General features: G+C 42.0%; 1 protein-coding gene across 1 annotated transcript in view; it reads left to right on the forward strand.

Annotated features, from left to right (window-relative positions):
• LOC135517153 (catenin delta-2-like) overlaps positions 1-16,323 on the forward strand; it is a 586,832-nt gene that overhangs the window by 561,098 nt on the left and 9,411 nt on the right. Inside the window, exon 23 of the mRNA XM_064941201.1 lies at positions 8,285-8,411. Coding sequence (XP_064797273.1) covers positions 8,285-8,411 — 127 coding nt within the window. The remainder of the gene's footprint in view (positions 1-8,284; positions 8,412-16,323) is intronic.

The following is a 16,323-nucleotide window of genomic DNA, read 5'->3' on the forward strand; positions in this document are numbered from 1 at the left end:
AGTAATCAGACCAATTGAACATATGCTGTGTTTGAATATACAATTATTGGTGAAGAGATTAAATGTAATTTTAGCTTCCAAATGAGAGATTTGGGTTTTCATAAGGTTAGGGCTCTGCTCAATCAATGGCCCGCCCCTGTGAAGAGACATTACATTTACATTTAAGTCATTTAGCAGACGCTCTTATCCAGAGCGACTTACAACATGGGTTATAAAACTTTTCAGACACACCCTTCTCGCTCCACTATATAAAGCCTTGACAAAAATGTAACCTCCTGTTCCAAGTATGTGAGGTCTGCAGCCTCTGCGTTAAAAGGACTAACATGTCAACTACAGAACTAAGCCAACCTCAGTTTGAGCTTTGGTTGCGAATGGTATGAACTTTGAACTTTTATTCACTACAGAAGTGATACCTCCTAGCCGTTGAGTTAGCAACAGCAGCTGAAAAGCAAACGCGGGCTAGGAAAGAACAGACAGAGTATCCCGTCTACCACACAACGACGTTACTACAACATTTCCAATTTACCACCAGAGACATTCTCCAAAGGACAAAGGACTCGGTTTGGCAACACGGCCTTCCATCTACCACCAACCTACCGAAGCGCAGCTCAGAGTTAATATTTATCTTCCTTTTCCAAATGGGGGATAATTTAGAATGCATAAGATACTGTATTTACGATAGCACAGCTTCTCTCTTTGTCACTCAGTCTTCCCGTTCTTTCACTCAAACCCAGCCCCTTTTCTTTTGTGTAACCAGCTGTCATATCTGTTCCGTCCGCTAGGGAAGTTTTCCTTTATGATGTAATTTGTAATCAAGGTATGATTCATTCTTTGTATATGTAATTCTGTGTGAATAGTTAGGTATTTAGTGAATAAATAATTAAACCCAATTTTGTATTGCTGATGCAACTTGTTAGCCAGGGTTCGTGAAGATAACCAAGAATTTACAACTTTCAGATGAGACTGAATTAAGGTGACGATTAATATTGACTGCTATTGATGTAAAATATTGCTAGGTCTTTAAGAGTTTATTCGGAAGATAACAGCTCTATAAATATTATTTTGTGGTGCCCCGACTCTCTAGTTAATTACACTTACATGATTAGCTCAATCAGATAATATTAATTACGGAGAAAGGATTTTATTGAATAGCATGTCATATCACTTAATCCGGCATAGCCAAAGACACGACAACATGTATGCGTGAGTGCACAAGCATCTGTGTGTGTGACACATAGAGAGAACACTGTTGTGTGTGTGTGTTATAATATTAGGAGTGTGTGTGTGTGTGCGTGTGCGTGTGCGTGTGCGTGTGTGTGTGTGTGTGTGTTGTGTAATATTAGTAGTTTTATTATGAAGGTGTGTGTGTGTGTGTGTGTGTGTGTGTGTGTGTGTGTGTGTGTGTGTGTGTGTGTGTGTGTGTGTGTGTGTGTGTGTGTATAATATTAGTGGTGTGTGTGTGAGTGTGTTTTTGTGTGTGTATAATACTAGTGGTGTGTGTGTGAGTGTGTTTTTGTGTGTTGTGTAATATTAGTGGTGTGTGTGTGTTGTGTAATATTAGTGGTGTGTGTGTGAGTGTGTTTTTGTGTGTTGTGTAATATTAGTGGTGTGTGTGTGAGTGTGTTTTTGTGTGTTGTGTAATATTAGTGGTGTGTGTGTGTTGTGTAATATTAGTGGTGTGTGTGTGAGTGTGTTTTTGTGTGTTGTGTAATATTAGTGGTGTGTGTGTGTTGTGTAATATTAGTGGTGTGTGTGTGTTGTGTAATATTAGTGGTGTGTGTGTGAGTGTGTTTTAGTGTGTGTATAATATTAGTGGTGTGTGTGTGTTGTGTAATATTAGTGGTGTGTGTGTGAGTGTGTTTTTGTGTGTGTATAATATTAGTGGTGTGTGTGTGAGTGTGTTTTTGTGTGTGTATAACATTAGTGGTGTGTGTGTGTTGTGTAATATTAGTGGTGTGTGTGTGAGTGTGTTTTTGTGTGTGTATAATATTAGTGGTGTGTGTGTGTGTTGTGTAGTATTAGTGGTGTGTGTGTGTTGTGTAATATTAGTGGTGTGTGTGTGTTGTGTAGTATTAGTGGTGTGTGTGTGAGTGTGTTTTTGTCTGTGTGTGTGTGTCGTGTATTATTACTGCTGGAAATCAGACTCAACCAGCGTTTCCTCTAGGATTTTGCCTGTGCTTAGCTCTATTCCGTTTATTTTTATCCCAAAAAACTCCATAGTCCTTGCTTATGACAAGCATACCCATAACTTGCAACATGCTCAAAGGGCTATTTAATGTCTGCCAAAAGGTGCCCTACCTGTCAGGACCCGGTTACGAACCTGGGTCTCCGGAGTGAGAAACAGTCACTTAACCAACTGAGCCACGAATAGTCAGCAGAACCCAGAAGATGAGGCAGACACAGCAGTACTTAAGACGGTGTATTTAATAAAGTAAAAAGGAGAAGTCCTTCAATACAAAAATGGCAAATCCAAAAGGTGGTAGGAATAGCACAAAAAAGCCTCAAGAGATACTCAAAAACAAAAACAGAATTCCACAAGAGCATCCACCGGAATCGACAAGAAAACACAGAACACTAGGGCTGGGTGCTAACATACAAACACAGAGCACAGAACTGAGGGAAACTAAGGGTTTAAATACAATCAGGGGAAACGAGGCACAGGTGCAAATAATAATGGGGAACAAGGGAAAAAACATAAGGTCAAAAAGCACAATGGGGGCATCTAGTGACCAAAACCCGGAACAACCCTGGCCAAATCCTGACACTACCAATATGTACCCATCGACCAATAGGGAGCATCCTACCAATAGGGGCCCTTCTACCAATAGGGGCCCTTCTACCAATAGGGGCCCTTCTTAGCGAGGCATTGGAAAACTACCTGGACTTTGTGATTTTATTTGTGTTTAAAATTCACTGCTGAACTGAGGGACATTACAGATAATTGTATGTGTGGGGTACAGAGATAAGGTAGTCGTTAAATATTATTGCACAGAGAGTGAGTCCATGTAACTTATTATGTGACTTGTTGAGCAAATCTTTACTCCTGAACTTATTTATGCCATAGCAAAAGGGTTGAATACTTATTGACTCAAGACATTTCAGCTTTTCATTTTTAATTAATATGTAAAATATTCTATTAACATAATTCCACTTTGACATTATGGGTTTTGAATATTTTCTGAAAGCACTGTATTACTGTCTATCTCCCTCTATTTCACTTTCTCTACCCATTGCTTTCTCTACATGTCTGTTTTCTCTACAATTTGCTCTCTGTCTCTCTCGCTCTCTCTGTCTCTCTGTCTATGCCTCTCTCTGTCTCTCTCTCTCTGTCTCTGCACTCTCTCTGCTTTCTCTCTCGCTCTCTCTCGCTCTCTCTGTTTCTCTGTCTCTCGTTCTATGTCTCTCTCCGTCTCTCTCTCTCTCTCTCTCTGTCTTTGTGCTCTCTCTGCTTTCTCTCTCGGTCTCTCTCGCTCTCTCGTTCTCTGTCTATGTCTCTCTGCTCACTCTGCCTCTCTGTCTCACTGTTTCTCTGTCTCTCTGTCTCACTGTTTCTCTGTCTCTCTGTCTCTTGCTCTGCTCTCTGCTCTCCTCTGTGTCTCTTTGTCTTTTTGTCTCTCTCTTTCTGTCCCTTTGTCTTTCTCTCTTTCTCAGTGCATTCAAGGGTTGTTAAATTGGAAACAACCAGACAGTCAGCTGTCTCCTTTATCTATCCTGATGCTGACATTAACAAGTGCCCACGGCAGAGTCAGAGACACTAACTGATTGGGCTGCTAAGGAGCACAGAAACACACTCAGTTCAAACCAATAGTGTGATAACTACAGTCTACCTGGGGCTAGGCAAAAGCATATACAGCAACACAGAATATTATCACATTGAGCTAAAGGCATCAGCTCTGACTGCTGATGTTAGTCAGGTCATTATGCGTAACACATGAAGGTCACAGGCATACTGTGTATTATGCGTCATGTGTGTGTTGGATTTATAGGATGTGAGGCTTATGCGTGTATAGACATGTGCGGAACTACATGTGTAGCTCTGCATAGTTCCCAGTCTAACCATAGTCTAGAACCAGAGAACATCAGCTGGGAAGGATGGTGTCATGGAGGATGGTATGATGGAAGGATGGTATGATGGAAGGATGGTGTGAGGAAAGGATGGTGTGATGGAAGGATGGTGTGATGGAAGGATGGTGTGATGGAAGGAAGGTGTGGTAGGTGGATGGTGTGACAGAAGGATGGTGTGATTGGTGTGATGGAAGGATGGTGTGATGAAGGATGGTATGATGAAGGATGATGTGATGGAATGTTGGAGTGATGGAAGGATGGTGTGATGGAAAGATGGTGTGATGAAGTATGGTGTGATGAAATATGGTATGATGAAGGATGGTGTAATGGAAAATTGTGTGATGGTAGGAGGGTATGATGAAGAATGGTGTGATGATATGATGAAGGGTGGTATTATGGAAGGATGGTGTGATGGAACTATGGTATGATGAAGGATAGTGTGATGGAAGATTGGTGTGATGAAGGATGGTGGGATGACGAATGGATTGAGAAGTTGTGTGATGATGAATGGTGTGATGAATTATGGTATGATAAAGTATGGTATGATGAAGGATGGTGTGATGGAAGGATGGTTTGATGGAAAGGTGGTATGATGAAGGATGGTGTGATGTTGGATGTTGTGATGGAAAGATGGTGTTATGGAAGGTTGGTGTGTTGAGGGATGGTACGATGGAAGGATGGTATGATGGAAGGATGGTGTGATGGAAGGATGGTATGATGGAAGGATGTTGTGAGGGAAGGATGGTGTGATGGAAGGATGGTGTGATGGAAGGATGGTATGATGGAAGGATGGTTTGAGGGAAGGATGGTATGATGGAAGGATGGTGTGATGGAAGGATGGAATGATGGAAGGATGGTGTGAGGGAAGGATGGTGTGATGGAAGGATGGTGTGATGGAAGGATGGTGTGATGGAAGGATGGTGTGATGGAAGGATGGTGTGATGGAAGGATGGTGTGATAGGTGGATGGTGTGAAGGAAGGATGGTGTGATGAAAGGGTGGTGTGATGAAGAATGGTGTGATGAAGGATGTTATGATGAAGGATGGTTTGATGGAAAAATTGTGTGATTGAAAGATGCTATGATGAAGGATGGTGTGATGGAAGGATGGTATGATGGAAGGACGGTTTGAGGGAAGGATGGTGTGATAGGTGGATGGTGTGACGGACGGATGGTGTGATGACGTATGGTATGATGAAGGATGGTGTGATGGAAGGATGGTATGATGGAAAGGTGGCATGATGAAGGATGGTGCGATGTTGGATGTTGTGATGGAAGGATGGTGTTATGGAAGGATGGTACGATGAAGGATGGTGTATATATTTCATGAAAGGATGGTTTGAGGGAAGGATGGTGTGATGAAGAATGGTATGATGAAGGATGGTGTAATGAAAGGATGGTGTCATGGAAGGATGATGTGATGGAAGTAAGGCGTGATGAACTATTGTGTGATGGAAGGACGGTGTGATGGAAGGATGACGTGATGAAGGATGGTGTGATGGAATGATGCTATGATGAAGGATAATGTGATGGAAGGATGATAGGATGAAGGATGGTGTGATGGAAGGATGTTATGATGAAGGATGATGTGATGGAAGGATGGTGTGATGGAAGGATGGTGTGATGGAAGGATGATGGGATGAAGGATGGTGTGATGGAAGGATGGTATGATGAAGGATGATGTGATGGAAAGATGATAGGATGAAGGATGATGTGATGGAAGGATGGTGTGATGGATGGATCGTGTGATGAAGGATGGTATGATGAAGGATGGTGTGATGAAGAATGGTGTAATGGACGGATGGTGTGATGAAGGATGGTGTGATAAAAGATGGTGGGATGAAGATTGGTGTGTTGAAGGATGGTATGATGAAGGATGGTATGATGAAGCATGGTGTGATGAAAGATGGTGGGATGAAGGATGGTGTGTTGAAGGATGGTATGATGAAGGATGGTATGATGAAGATGGTGCGATGAAGGATGGTGTGATAAAAGATGGTGGGGTGAAGGATGGTGTGTTGAAGGATGGTATGATGACGGATGGTATGATGGTAGGATGATGTGATGGAAGGATGGTGTGAATCGGAAAAGTGTCTCAAGATTTCTTTGAAATAGTCCCTTTAACCATACATGATTTTTCTTAGGAATTATGTAGTAAGATCAGTGTAGTTGAAATGTGTTTTATTATATCCTGTATTCCGTTACTCTAAGTGGCTCAACACTTGAATATGGAATTTGTCTAACATCAAACACTCTCTTCCCATTGTCTTCAATCCCATTCCCACTTTGATGTGGAATAGACCTTTTTCTGTGAGAAAGAGTCACTACTAGTTTCACACACACACACACACACACACACACACACACACACACACAGACAGACAGACAGACAGACAGACAGACAGACAGACAGACAGACAGACAGACAGACAGACAGACAGACAGACAGACAGACAGACACAGACACACACACAGACACACAGACACACACACAGACACACACACAGACACACACACAGACACACACACAGACACACACACACCCACACATTCAAGCACTTGTGCCCGCACACAGACAAAAAACACACACACAATTGTTATTTAGCCATCTCAGTGAAAACAGAAAGGGGATTTGACTGGGGGGAAAGTAAAGTATACAAAGCTGAATGTTAAAAAGTTGTGAAATTGAATGAGTGTGGTGTATCAACAGAAATGGCCGTGGGTGAGGCTTGGCCTGACCAATCTGTCCTAACCTTTACTAAGCCTAGTCGCATCACACAAACAGACACTAACACAAGCTCTGACACTCACCTTGTGCATAGGGCTATAACGCGCTATAATGAGTGCTATAATTGCCCCGTCCCGTGTATTCTTACGGCCTGGAAATGCTGTACCTGTCCAATGGCCTTAGGCACAACAGGCACAATGGTCGCTTGGCAACCAAACTCTCTCCTTGCCAGTGGGGGGCTGTGGCATGGAAGGATGTAGAGAGGGCGGGATAGAAAGAAGAGAGGGAGAGGATGGTTGGTGAGAGAGTGTGAGAGAGAGAGAGAGAGAGAGAGAGAGAGAGAGAGAGAGAGAGAGGAGGGGGAGAGAGAGAGAGAGGGAGAGAGAGCGAGACAGAGAGGTAAAGGTAGAGAGATAGAGAAGAGAGAGTAAAATGAGTGAGGGTGTAGAGAAGGGTAATGAGAGAGGAGAGGAGAGGAGAGGAGAGGAGAGGAGAGGATGAGAGAGGAGAGGGGATGGGGCAGGGCAGGATTGTGTGTGTGTGTGTGTGTGTGTGTGTGTGTGTGTGTGTGTGTGTGTGTGTGTGTGTGTGTGTGTGTGTGTGTGTGTGTGTGTGTGTGTGTGTGTGTGTGTGTGTGTGTGTGTGTGTGTGTGTGTGTGTGTGTGTGTGTGTTAGCAGATAAAGTATAAGGTGTTACATGGCAGGCAAGAGGAGAGGGAGTTCCCAGATGATGGAGAAACAGTGATGCCAGAGCAGTCTTGGTAGTTACATTATATCATTATTAACCGTAAAGGTTATGGTTCTTCTATAGCCAATCCTAATTTTTCATGTTTTATGATTTCTTAGGTGTTGTTTTTAGTTATCCTGTTTTTATTCTTCATGGAAGACTTTTATAGCTTCCGTCATATCAACACAGTAATTATAAACTGGGTCGTTCGAGCCCTGAATGCTGATTGGCTAAAAGCCATGGTATATCAGACTGTATACCACAGTTATGACAAAAACAGTATTTTTACTGTTCTAATTACGTTGGTACCCAGTTTATAAAAGCAATAAGGCACGTCAGGGGTTTGTAGCAGGTTGCCAATATGCTAAGGGCTGTTCTTAGGCACGACACAACGCAGAGTTATTGCTTAATTATACAGCAGCAATTATGTGAGTGAAGTTTTGGGTTGTTTAGGTAGAAAAGCATCGTTAAGACAATTACTTAATTGGAGCTGGGACCCAGCTGAGAGTTCTGCCTCTTCTATTTACAGTCATTATATGAAAACAACAGCTGCCGTAAGTTGTTGTTATATCATCCATCTGATGAAGGACCGAACAGGGATCAGTATGTTTGTTTTATTGTGAAGACATTTTAACATACTGTATCTGTCTGTGTGTGTTGTGTAGGATGGATTTGTTAATGTCTTTGTACTTTAAACATGTTTCTCTCTTTATGTCTCTCTATGTATATCGCTCTCTCCTTATTGCTCTCCTTCTCTCTCTCACAGGATGGATACTCTCAGTATCACTTTGTCGGTTCTGCCTCTACGATAGAGAGAGACAGGCAGAGACCCTACTCCTCCTCTCGCACCCCTTCTGTGTCCCCCGTACGAACCTCACCCAACAATCGCTCAGGTCAGAGTGTGTGTGTGTGTGTGTGTGTGTGTGTGTGTGTGTGTGTGTGTGTGTGTGTGTGTGTGTGTGTGTGTGTGTGTGTGTGTGTGTGTGTGTGTGTGTGTGTGTGTGTTTGAGAGAGAGAGAGAGAGAGAGAGAGAGAGAGAGAGAGAGAGAGAGAGCTGTCCCTTCTTGTCACCCTGATAAACTCTTCCCTCTAACTTCCTGTCCCTTAACCAGGCCAATGAGCCAGAGAGCTATAGGAGTACATTAGCATTATCCATTTGCATCAGCGCTAACATGCCTATGGCTGTGCTTCCTTCACAGTGGGTTTAGCATGGTGATGAGGCAGAAAAGTGCTTTTACTCTCCCTGGCTTAGTGGACTCTTCAACTGACCCTGGCCTCAACTTCAGAGCAACCAGCTTCCATGCCTAATGGTGTGTGTGTGTGTGTGTGTGTGTGTGTGTGTGTGTGTGTGTGTGTGTGTGTGTGTGTGTGTGTGTGTGTGTGTGTGTGTGTGTGTGTGTGTGTGTGTGTGTGTGTGTGTGTGTGTGTGTGTGTGTGTGTGTGTGTGTGTGTGTGTGTGTGTGTGTGTGTGTGTGTGTGTGTGTGTGTGTGTGTGTGTGTGTGTGTGTGTGTGTGTGTGTGTGTGTGTGCGCAAAGGCTTTTCCAGGTCATTGGTAAGCCATCACTTTTTTGTACCACTCTATTGCTCTTCTCCTACTAAGAACTGAGATGGTGTAGCTGGTATTATAATGCTGTAAGTGAGTGTGTGGTATAGTAGTGAGTAGGGGTGAAGTTGAACATGATGACCTAAGTTGGAAGAGGATGGGAAAAGATGAGTCGAACTTTGAATATTGTCGTTGAAAAGCAGGAGCTTTGAGGAATATAGAGACCCTGCTCTCTCCTCTATCCCTCCTATCCACACCTCTACTTTCATTCCCGTTCTCTCTCTCCATCACCCCTCTATTTCTCTCTAATCCTGCATTCCATCATTCGCTCCTTCTTCTGTTCTCTAGTACATGCTGTTCTGTATCTACTAGAACCATGTTCCTCTGAGGCTGATCAAAGCAGATTGAGAGTGGGAGGAATGGAAGGAGGGAGGGAGGGGGAGAGAGCGAGAGAGAGAGGTGGGGCAGTCAGAGAAAGAGAGATTTTATTTTATTGAACATTTATTTTAACAGGGAGTCAACACTGAGACCGAGGGTCTCATTTCCAGGTGATCCCTGGTACACAAGACACATTGAGATACAATTAAAAATACACATGCATAAATACATGTTAAAATACACACACATATGCCAAAAACACCATCATAAAGAACAGTTCAATTTCTCAGCTACTAGGTCCTCAAACAACACTCAACTGCCCGAGAGGCTCCAGAGCATCACATTTTAATGAGATCTGCAAATTGCAATCTTAAAAACTAAAGGCAGATTTACCTAATTTGGTGGTGCCATCGAAGATCCTCAAGAGTTAACCAACCCTGTGAACATGTTTTGTAAATCATGTTTTTATACTTCAACAATGAAGTTAGGTAGAGTCGGAAAGCTTGCGTCGTAGAGCTTTGTAAACAAAGAGGGAGTAAGGAAGTGACCTATGGGTCTTTAGCCAATCCCAGCCAACCTTTTGATCCAGGATGCAGTGATGCGTATTAATACTGTCACCTGTCATAAAGCAAAGGGTGCTGTTGTAGACAGCATTCAACGGTTTTCACCTCTACGTTATCGGTGTCCCTCCACCGGTTGAGCTAACGTGCACTAATGTGATTAGAATGACGTTGTAAGTAACAAGAACATTTCCCAGGACATAGACATGTCTTATATGGGCAGAAAGCTTAAATTCTTGTTAATCTAACTGCACTGTCCAATTTACAGAAGCTGTTACAGTGAAAAAATATCACGCTATTGTTTGAGGAGAGTGCACAACAACAAAAAAACATTTTTCACGGCAACTGGTTTGATACATTCACCTCTGAAGGTAAATAATGTACTTACATTCAGTAATCTTGCTCTGATTTGTCATCCTGAGTGTCCCAGAGATAAAATATAGCATAGTTTTGTTCAATAAAATCAATTTTTATATTAAAATGTAGGAACTGGGTTCTACAGTTTGAACCCCTGCTGATTCCATTGGGTGTTTGTCAAAATGATATCCAAAAAACAGATTTTTCGGGGTGTCTTAAGTTGGGGCGGGTTGGTTAAGTTAACAATTGAGTTCAATTTAGATCAGTACAAATGTATTGTAGTCTTTGATCCTGGCATCAACCATTCCAGGTTAAGATCACCAAATATATGAATAATTCAGAATGAGAATAGTTGGACAGAAAATCAGACAATTTTTGCTAAGAGCAATTGGGAGAACATGAATCAGTCCAAGGCCACAACTCTGGGATTTCAGATCAGATGGAGTCTGTAACACAAACATGCCATGATCAGTAGGTAACCCTCTATATGAAATAGACATGAGTTGGCTTAAAATGGTATACAGAGCCTTCGGAAAGACTTCAGACCTCTTAACTTTTTCCAAAACAATGTACATTACAGCCTTATGGTAAAATGTGTTAAATAACTAACAAATCCTCAGCAATCTACAAACAATGCTCCATAACGACAAAGCGAAAAGAGTTTTATTTTTATTTTGGCAAACGTATGAAAACTAACAAATAGAAATACCTTATTTACTGTACTTAAGTATTCAGTCCTTTTGCTATGAGACTCGAAATTGAGCTCAGGTGCATCCTGTTTCCATTGATCATCCTTAAGATGTTTCTATAACTTGATTGGAGTCACCGGTGTTAAATTCAATTGATTGGACATGATTTGGAAAGGCAAACACCTGTTTATATAAGGTCCCACAATTGACAGTGCATCTCAAAAACCAAGCCATGAGGTTGAAGAAATTGTCCGTGGAGCTCCGAAACAGGATTGTGTCAAGGCACAGATCTGGCGAAGGGTACCAAAACATTTGTGGATTATTGAAGGTCCCCAGGAACACAGTGACCTCCATCATTCTTAAATTACAATAGTTTGGAACCACCAAGACTCTTCCTAGAACTGGCCACCTGGCCAAACTGAGCAATCGTGGGAGAAGGGCATTGGTCAGGGTGGTGACCAAGAATCCAATGGTCACCTTGTGTTCCTCTGTGGAGATGGGAGAAATTTCCAGAAGGACAACCATCTCTGCAGCACTTCACCAATCAGGCCTTTATGGTAGAGTGGCCAGACGGAAGCCACTCCTCAGTGAAAGGCACATGACAGCCTGCTTGGTGTTTGCCAAAAGGTCCCTAAAGACTCTCAGACCATGAGAAACAAGATTCTCAGGTCTGATGAAACCAAGATTGAAATCTTTGGCCTGAATGCCAAGTGTCACGTCAAGAGGAAACTTGGCACCAACCCTACGATGAAGCATGGTGGTGGCAGCATCAAGCTGTGGGGATGTTTATCAGCAGCAAGGACTGGGAGACTAGTCAGGATCGAGGAAAAGAATAATGAAGCAAATTACAGCGAGATCCTTGATGAAAAACTGCTCCAGAGCACTCTGGACCTCAGCCTGGGGCGAAGGTTCACCTTCCAACAGGACAACAACCAGAGCCTGGACTTGAACCCGATCAATCATCTCTGGAGAGACCTGAAAATAGCTGTGCAGTGATGTTCCCCATCCAATCTGACAGAGCTTGAGAGGATCTGCAGAGAAGAATGGGAGAAACTCCAAATGCTGGCGTGCCAAGCTGGTAGCGTCATACCAAAGAAGACTCGATGCTGTAACTCCTGCCAAAGGTGCTTCAATAAAGTACTGAGTAAATGGTCTGAATACTTATGCAGATGTGATAGTTCCATTTTTTATGTGTAATACAAGTGCACTTTTTAGAATAAGGCTGTAACGTAACAAAATGTTGAAAAAGTCAAGGGGTCTGAATACTTTCAGAAGGCGCTGTAGATACCTGATTGCTTAAAACTGTGCCATTTGGTCTATGCCTCATTTGGGTATGTGGATTAACACAAGACTCAATATAAGGTTATCTGTTTGGACCAAGGACTGATATCCCATCACTTTTAAAATCCCTTTTCAATGTTAGCATTCGGTATCTGAGCTCCTCTCCTGTTTGGGTGCAGACTGTCCCTTTTTAGGAATTGCGGTCACTCACAAAACTGAAAATCTAACGCTTTTTCAGAGCAGAATCCTGATTTCATCCAGGAATCCAGTGCATATAGGGGGTATCGGAACGGGACAAGGGCCTCCGTTGGCTCAGTGGTCCAAAGTCGCAGAAGTACGACAGTAAGGCAGCTGAAGGCAGCTGAATGCAGCTGAAGGCAGCGTCAGACGGATGGATATGGGTTAAGGGACGCATGTTGTCGCCCTTTTGTTTGATGTTGGCAATCACTTGCCTGGCATCGGAGTCTCTATGACCAGAGCGGGCTCCTAGGGCCACACAGTCCACTTCCAGCAGTTCAAAGCTGTTTGCCAGGTGGAGCGGATCCCTGGGTGAGAGAAATGTTTAGGGCTGAGATCTGAGGAGAGAGAGAAAGAGAAAGAGTTCATGTATGCGAGAGAGAGAGAGAGAGAGATGAAGGTTGTTCATGTTTGAAAGAGAGAGAGAGAGAGAGAGAGAGAGAGAGAGAGAGAGAGAGAGAGAGAGAGAGAGAGAGAGAGAGATACTTTCAATTTAGGAAATGTGCCCAACGGTACAACTTGGGACAAAAAAGCAGTGTCTCTGGTGGATTTGGTCTAGCAGTGAATGCATCAAAAGAAAAAGCCTGCAAAGCATTTTAAAATAATCTTTACAAAAATAAATATTCCTATCCAAATCTGGTGCAAAATATTCAATCGTGTAATTAGATCAATTGAACTATATGGAAGCGAGGTATGGGGTCCAACCTTTATTTATGATTAAATGCATTGGGAGACAAATTATCCAAAATATCCAAAAGAAAGTACCAAATAATGCATGCAGAGAGGAACTCAGAAGAGTCCTTTGAATTGTAAATATAAAGAAAACAATAATAAAATGTTGGCACCATTTGAAATTAAGCCCCCAAACATCCTTACAATTCAAAGCGCTGGAAACCCAAGAGCTGAGCCCTGAAAAGAGTCCCTTATGTCAGCTGTTAAAACCATTAAACAACCCTACTATCCAAACACACAGGAATATCTATCAACTTGTTACAGAAACTAAATCCTCCTATTAGACTAATTGGGAAAATGAAACAAAAACACAGAATGAACTAAATTGCTATCTGACCCTCAACAGAGAATACTAATTGACAAAATATCTCTAGTCTCTCAGAGATACAAAACAGAAACTGATCCTGACCAAATAAAGGCTCAGCGACCACCAAGTAATAGGGTATAGAAAAAGGGAGACACACAAAGACATGGCTAACCCAAGAGGAGTGTCTATGTGGTCACTGCACCACAGGGGAGGTAGAGACAGAGATGTACATTTTCCTCTACTGTGAGAAATACTCCCAAATAAGCTAATATCTTTTGAAGAAAATATCTAAATCAATTCCCAACTTCTCCCAGCATTTACCAACGACATAAAGCTGTGAATTATTCTGGGTGAGGGAGAAAACGCAAATATTACTGCCAGATATGTACAGGATTTCCATAGCCTGAGGGACATTCCATTACTGTCACTCCTTGGTCTTAGTATTTTGTGTTTTAGTTAATTAGTTAGTCAGGCCAGGGTGTGACATGGGTTTATTGTTTGTTGTATTCTTAGTGGGGTTTTTTAGTTATTGGGATTGTAGTTGATTAGGGGTGTGTGTTTCATAGGTTTGGCTGCCTGAGGTGGTTCTCAATCAGAGTCAGGTGATTCTCGTTGTCTCTGATTGGGAACCGTATTTAGGTAGCCTGGGTTTCGCTTTGTATTTCGTGGGTGATTGTTCCTGTCTCTGTGTAGTGTTCACCAGATAGGCTGTAATAGGTTTCACGTTCCGTTTTGTTGTTTTGTATTTATTAGTTATTTCATGTATAGTTCCGTTGTTTGTTTCACTAATAAACATAAGTAACCAACACACTGCATTTCGGTCCGACTTTCTTGCGACAAACGAAGAACGTCGTTATAATTACCATTTGTTCCCTGAAGTATGTACATTGTATATAACTTACAAGTAATCATCCATGTACATTATGTTGATTATTTACTATCCATTAATCTTTATATATTCGTATTTTTATTTAATTAAATGTATCTACCTAAGTTTCCACAATACAACAACAGTAGTGTTGTAACTGTATACATGATTCTATTATTATTATTATTACTACTGAAGTGAACTGGATTTCATTATCCACATTGGATTGGACTGCTATGGTAGGTACACCTATAGCTCTCAGAGCGTTCACAGTCAGCCCACTGAAACCAGGGACTGTGATCAGATCACAGTCTACTTGAACAGAGCAATACTCAGTCATGAGGCGTCATATCCAAAGGAACTGAGTAATATAAAGGAAAGTAGTGTGGAAACCTACAAAAAAAACAATTAGGCAACAACGTATTCAATCCCTTTTAGACAACTTCCTGGACAAAACGTTCCACTGTAATAGTGAAGGTGTAAACTTGGCAGTAGAAAACCTAAAACGTATATTTGTTTTCTCAGTTTCCCTATCAAATCTATACATTTCAAACCGAAAACCGGAGAAAATGATCAACAATGACAAATGGTTTGATGAAGAATGCAAAAACCTAAGAAAGAAATTGAGAAACAGATCCAACCAAAAGCATGGAGACACAGAAAACCTGAGCCTACGCCTTCACTATGGTGAATCGCTAAAACAATACAGAAATACACTACTAAAAAATGAACTTTGCGTCACAAATCAGCTCATTGTAATTGAAGAGTCCATAGACTAACCACTTCTGGGAAAATGTAAAAACACTAAACAAACAACACGAAGAGGTATCTATCCAAAATGGAGATATATTGGTAAACCACTCCTCCAATCTATTTTGGCCCAATAAAAAAGAACAAACAGCAAAAACATATACATGATCAAATACAAGTCTTGGAATCAGCTATTAAAGACTACCAGAACATACTGGATTCTCCAATTACATTGAATGAACTACAGGACAAAATACAAACCCTCCAACCCAAAAACGCCTGTGGTGTTGATGGCATCCTCAGACCACGTATTCACCACGTATTCACCCTGCAAGTCAATTTGGCATGAGGGTCTGCTATACAAATTGATGTAAAGTGGTGTTGGGGAAAAAATATACGACATTATAAAAACCATGTACAAAAACAACAACAAGTGGTTAAAATTAGCAAAAAACTCAGGGACGTGGGGTGAGACAGGGATGCAGCTTAAGCCCCACCTTCTTCAACATATATCAACGAATTGGCAAGGACACTAGAACAGTCTGCAGCACCCGGCCTCACCATACTAGAATCTGAAAACAAATGTCTACTGATGATCTGGTGCTTCTGTCACCAACCAAGGAGGGCCTCTAGCAGCACCTAGATTTTCTGCACAGATTCTATCAGACCTGGGCCCTGACAGTAAATCTCAGTAAGACAAAAATAATGGTGTTCCAAAAAAGGTCCAGTCGCCAGGACCACAAATACAAATTCCATCTAGACACCATTGCCCTAGAGCACACAAACAACTATACATACCCCAGCATAAACATTACAGCCACAGGTAACTTCCACAAATCAAATCCAATTTATTTATATAGCCCTTCGTACATCAGCTGATATCTCAAAGTGCTGTACAGAAACCCAGCCTAAAACCTCAAACAGCAAGCAATGCAGGTGTAGAAGTACGGTGGCTAGGAAAAACTAGCCACCGTGAAAGAAAGAAAGAGAGAAAGAGAGAATTAGAGAGAGCATACTTAAATCACACAGGACACCGGATAGGACAGGAGAAGTACTCCAGATATAACAAACTGACCCTAGCCCCCCGACACATAAACTACTG

The sequence above is a fragment of the Oncorhynchus masou genome, chromosome 28 (genome assembly GCF_036934945.1).
Source record: "Oncorhynchus masou masou isolate Uvic2021 chromosome 28, UVic_Omas_1.1, whole genome shotgun sequence".
Lineage (NCBI taxonomy): Eukaryota > Metazoa > Chordata > Actinopteri > Salmoniformes > Salmonidae > Oncorhynchus > Oncorhynchus masou.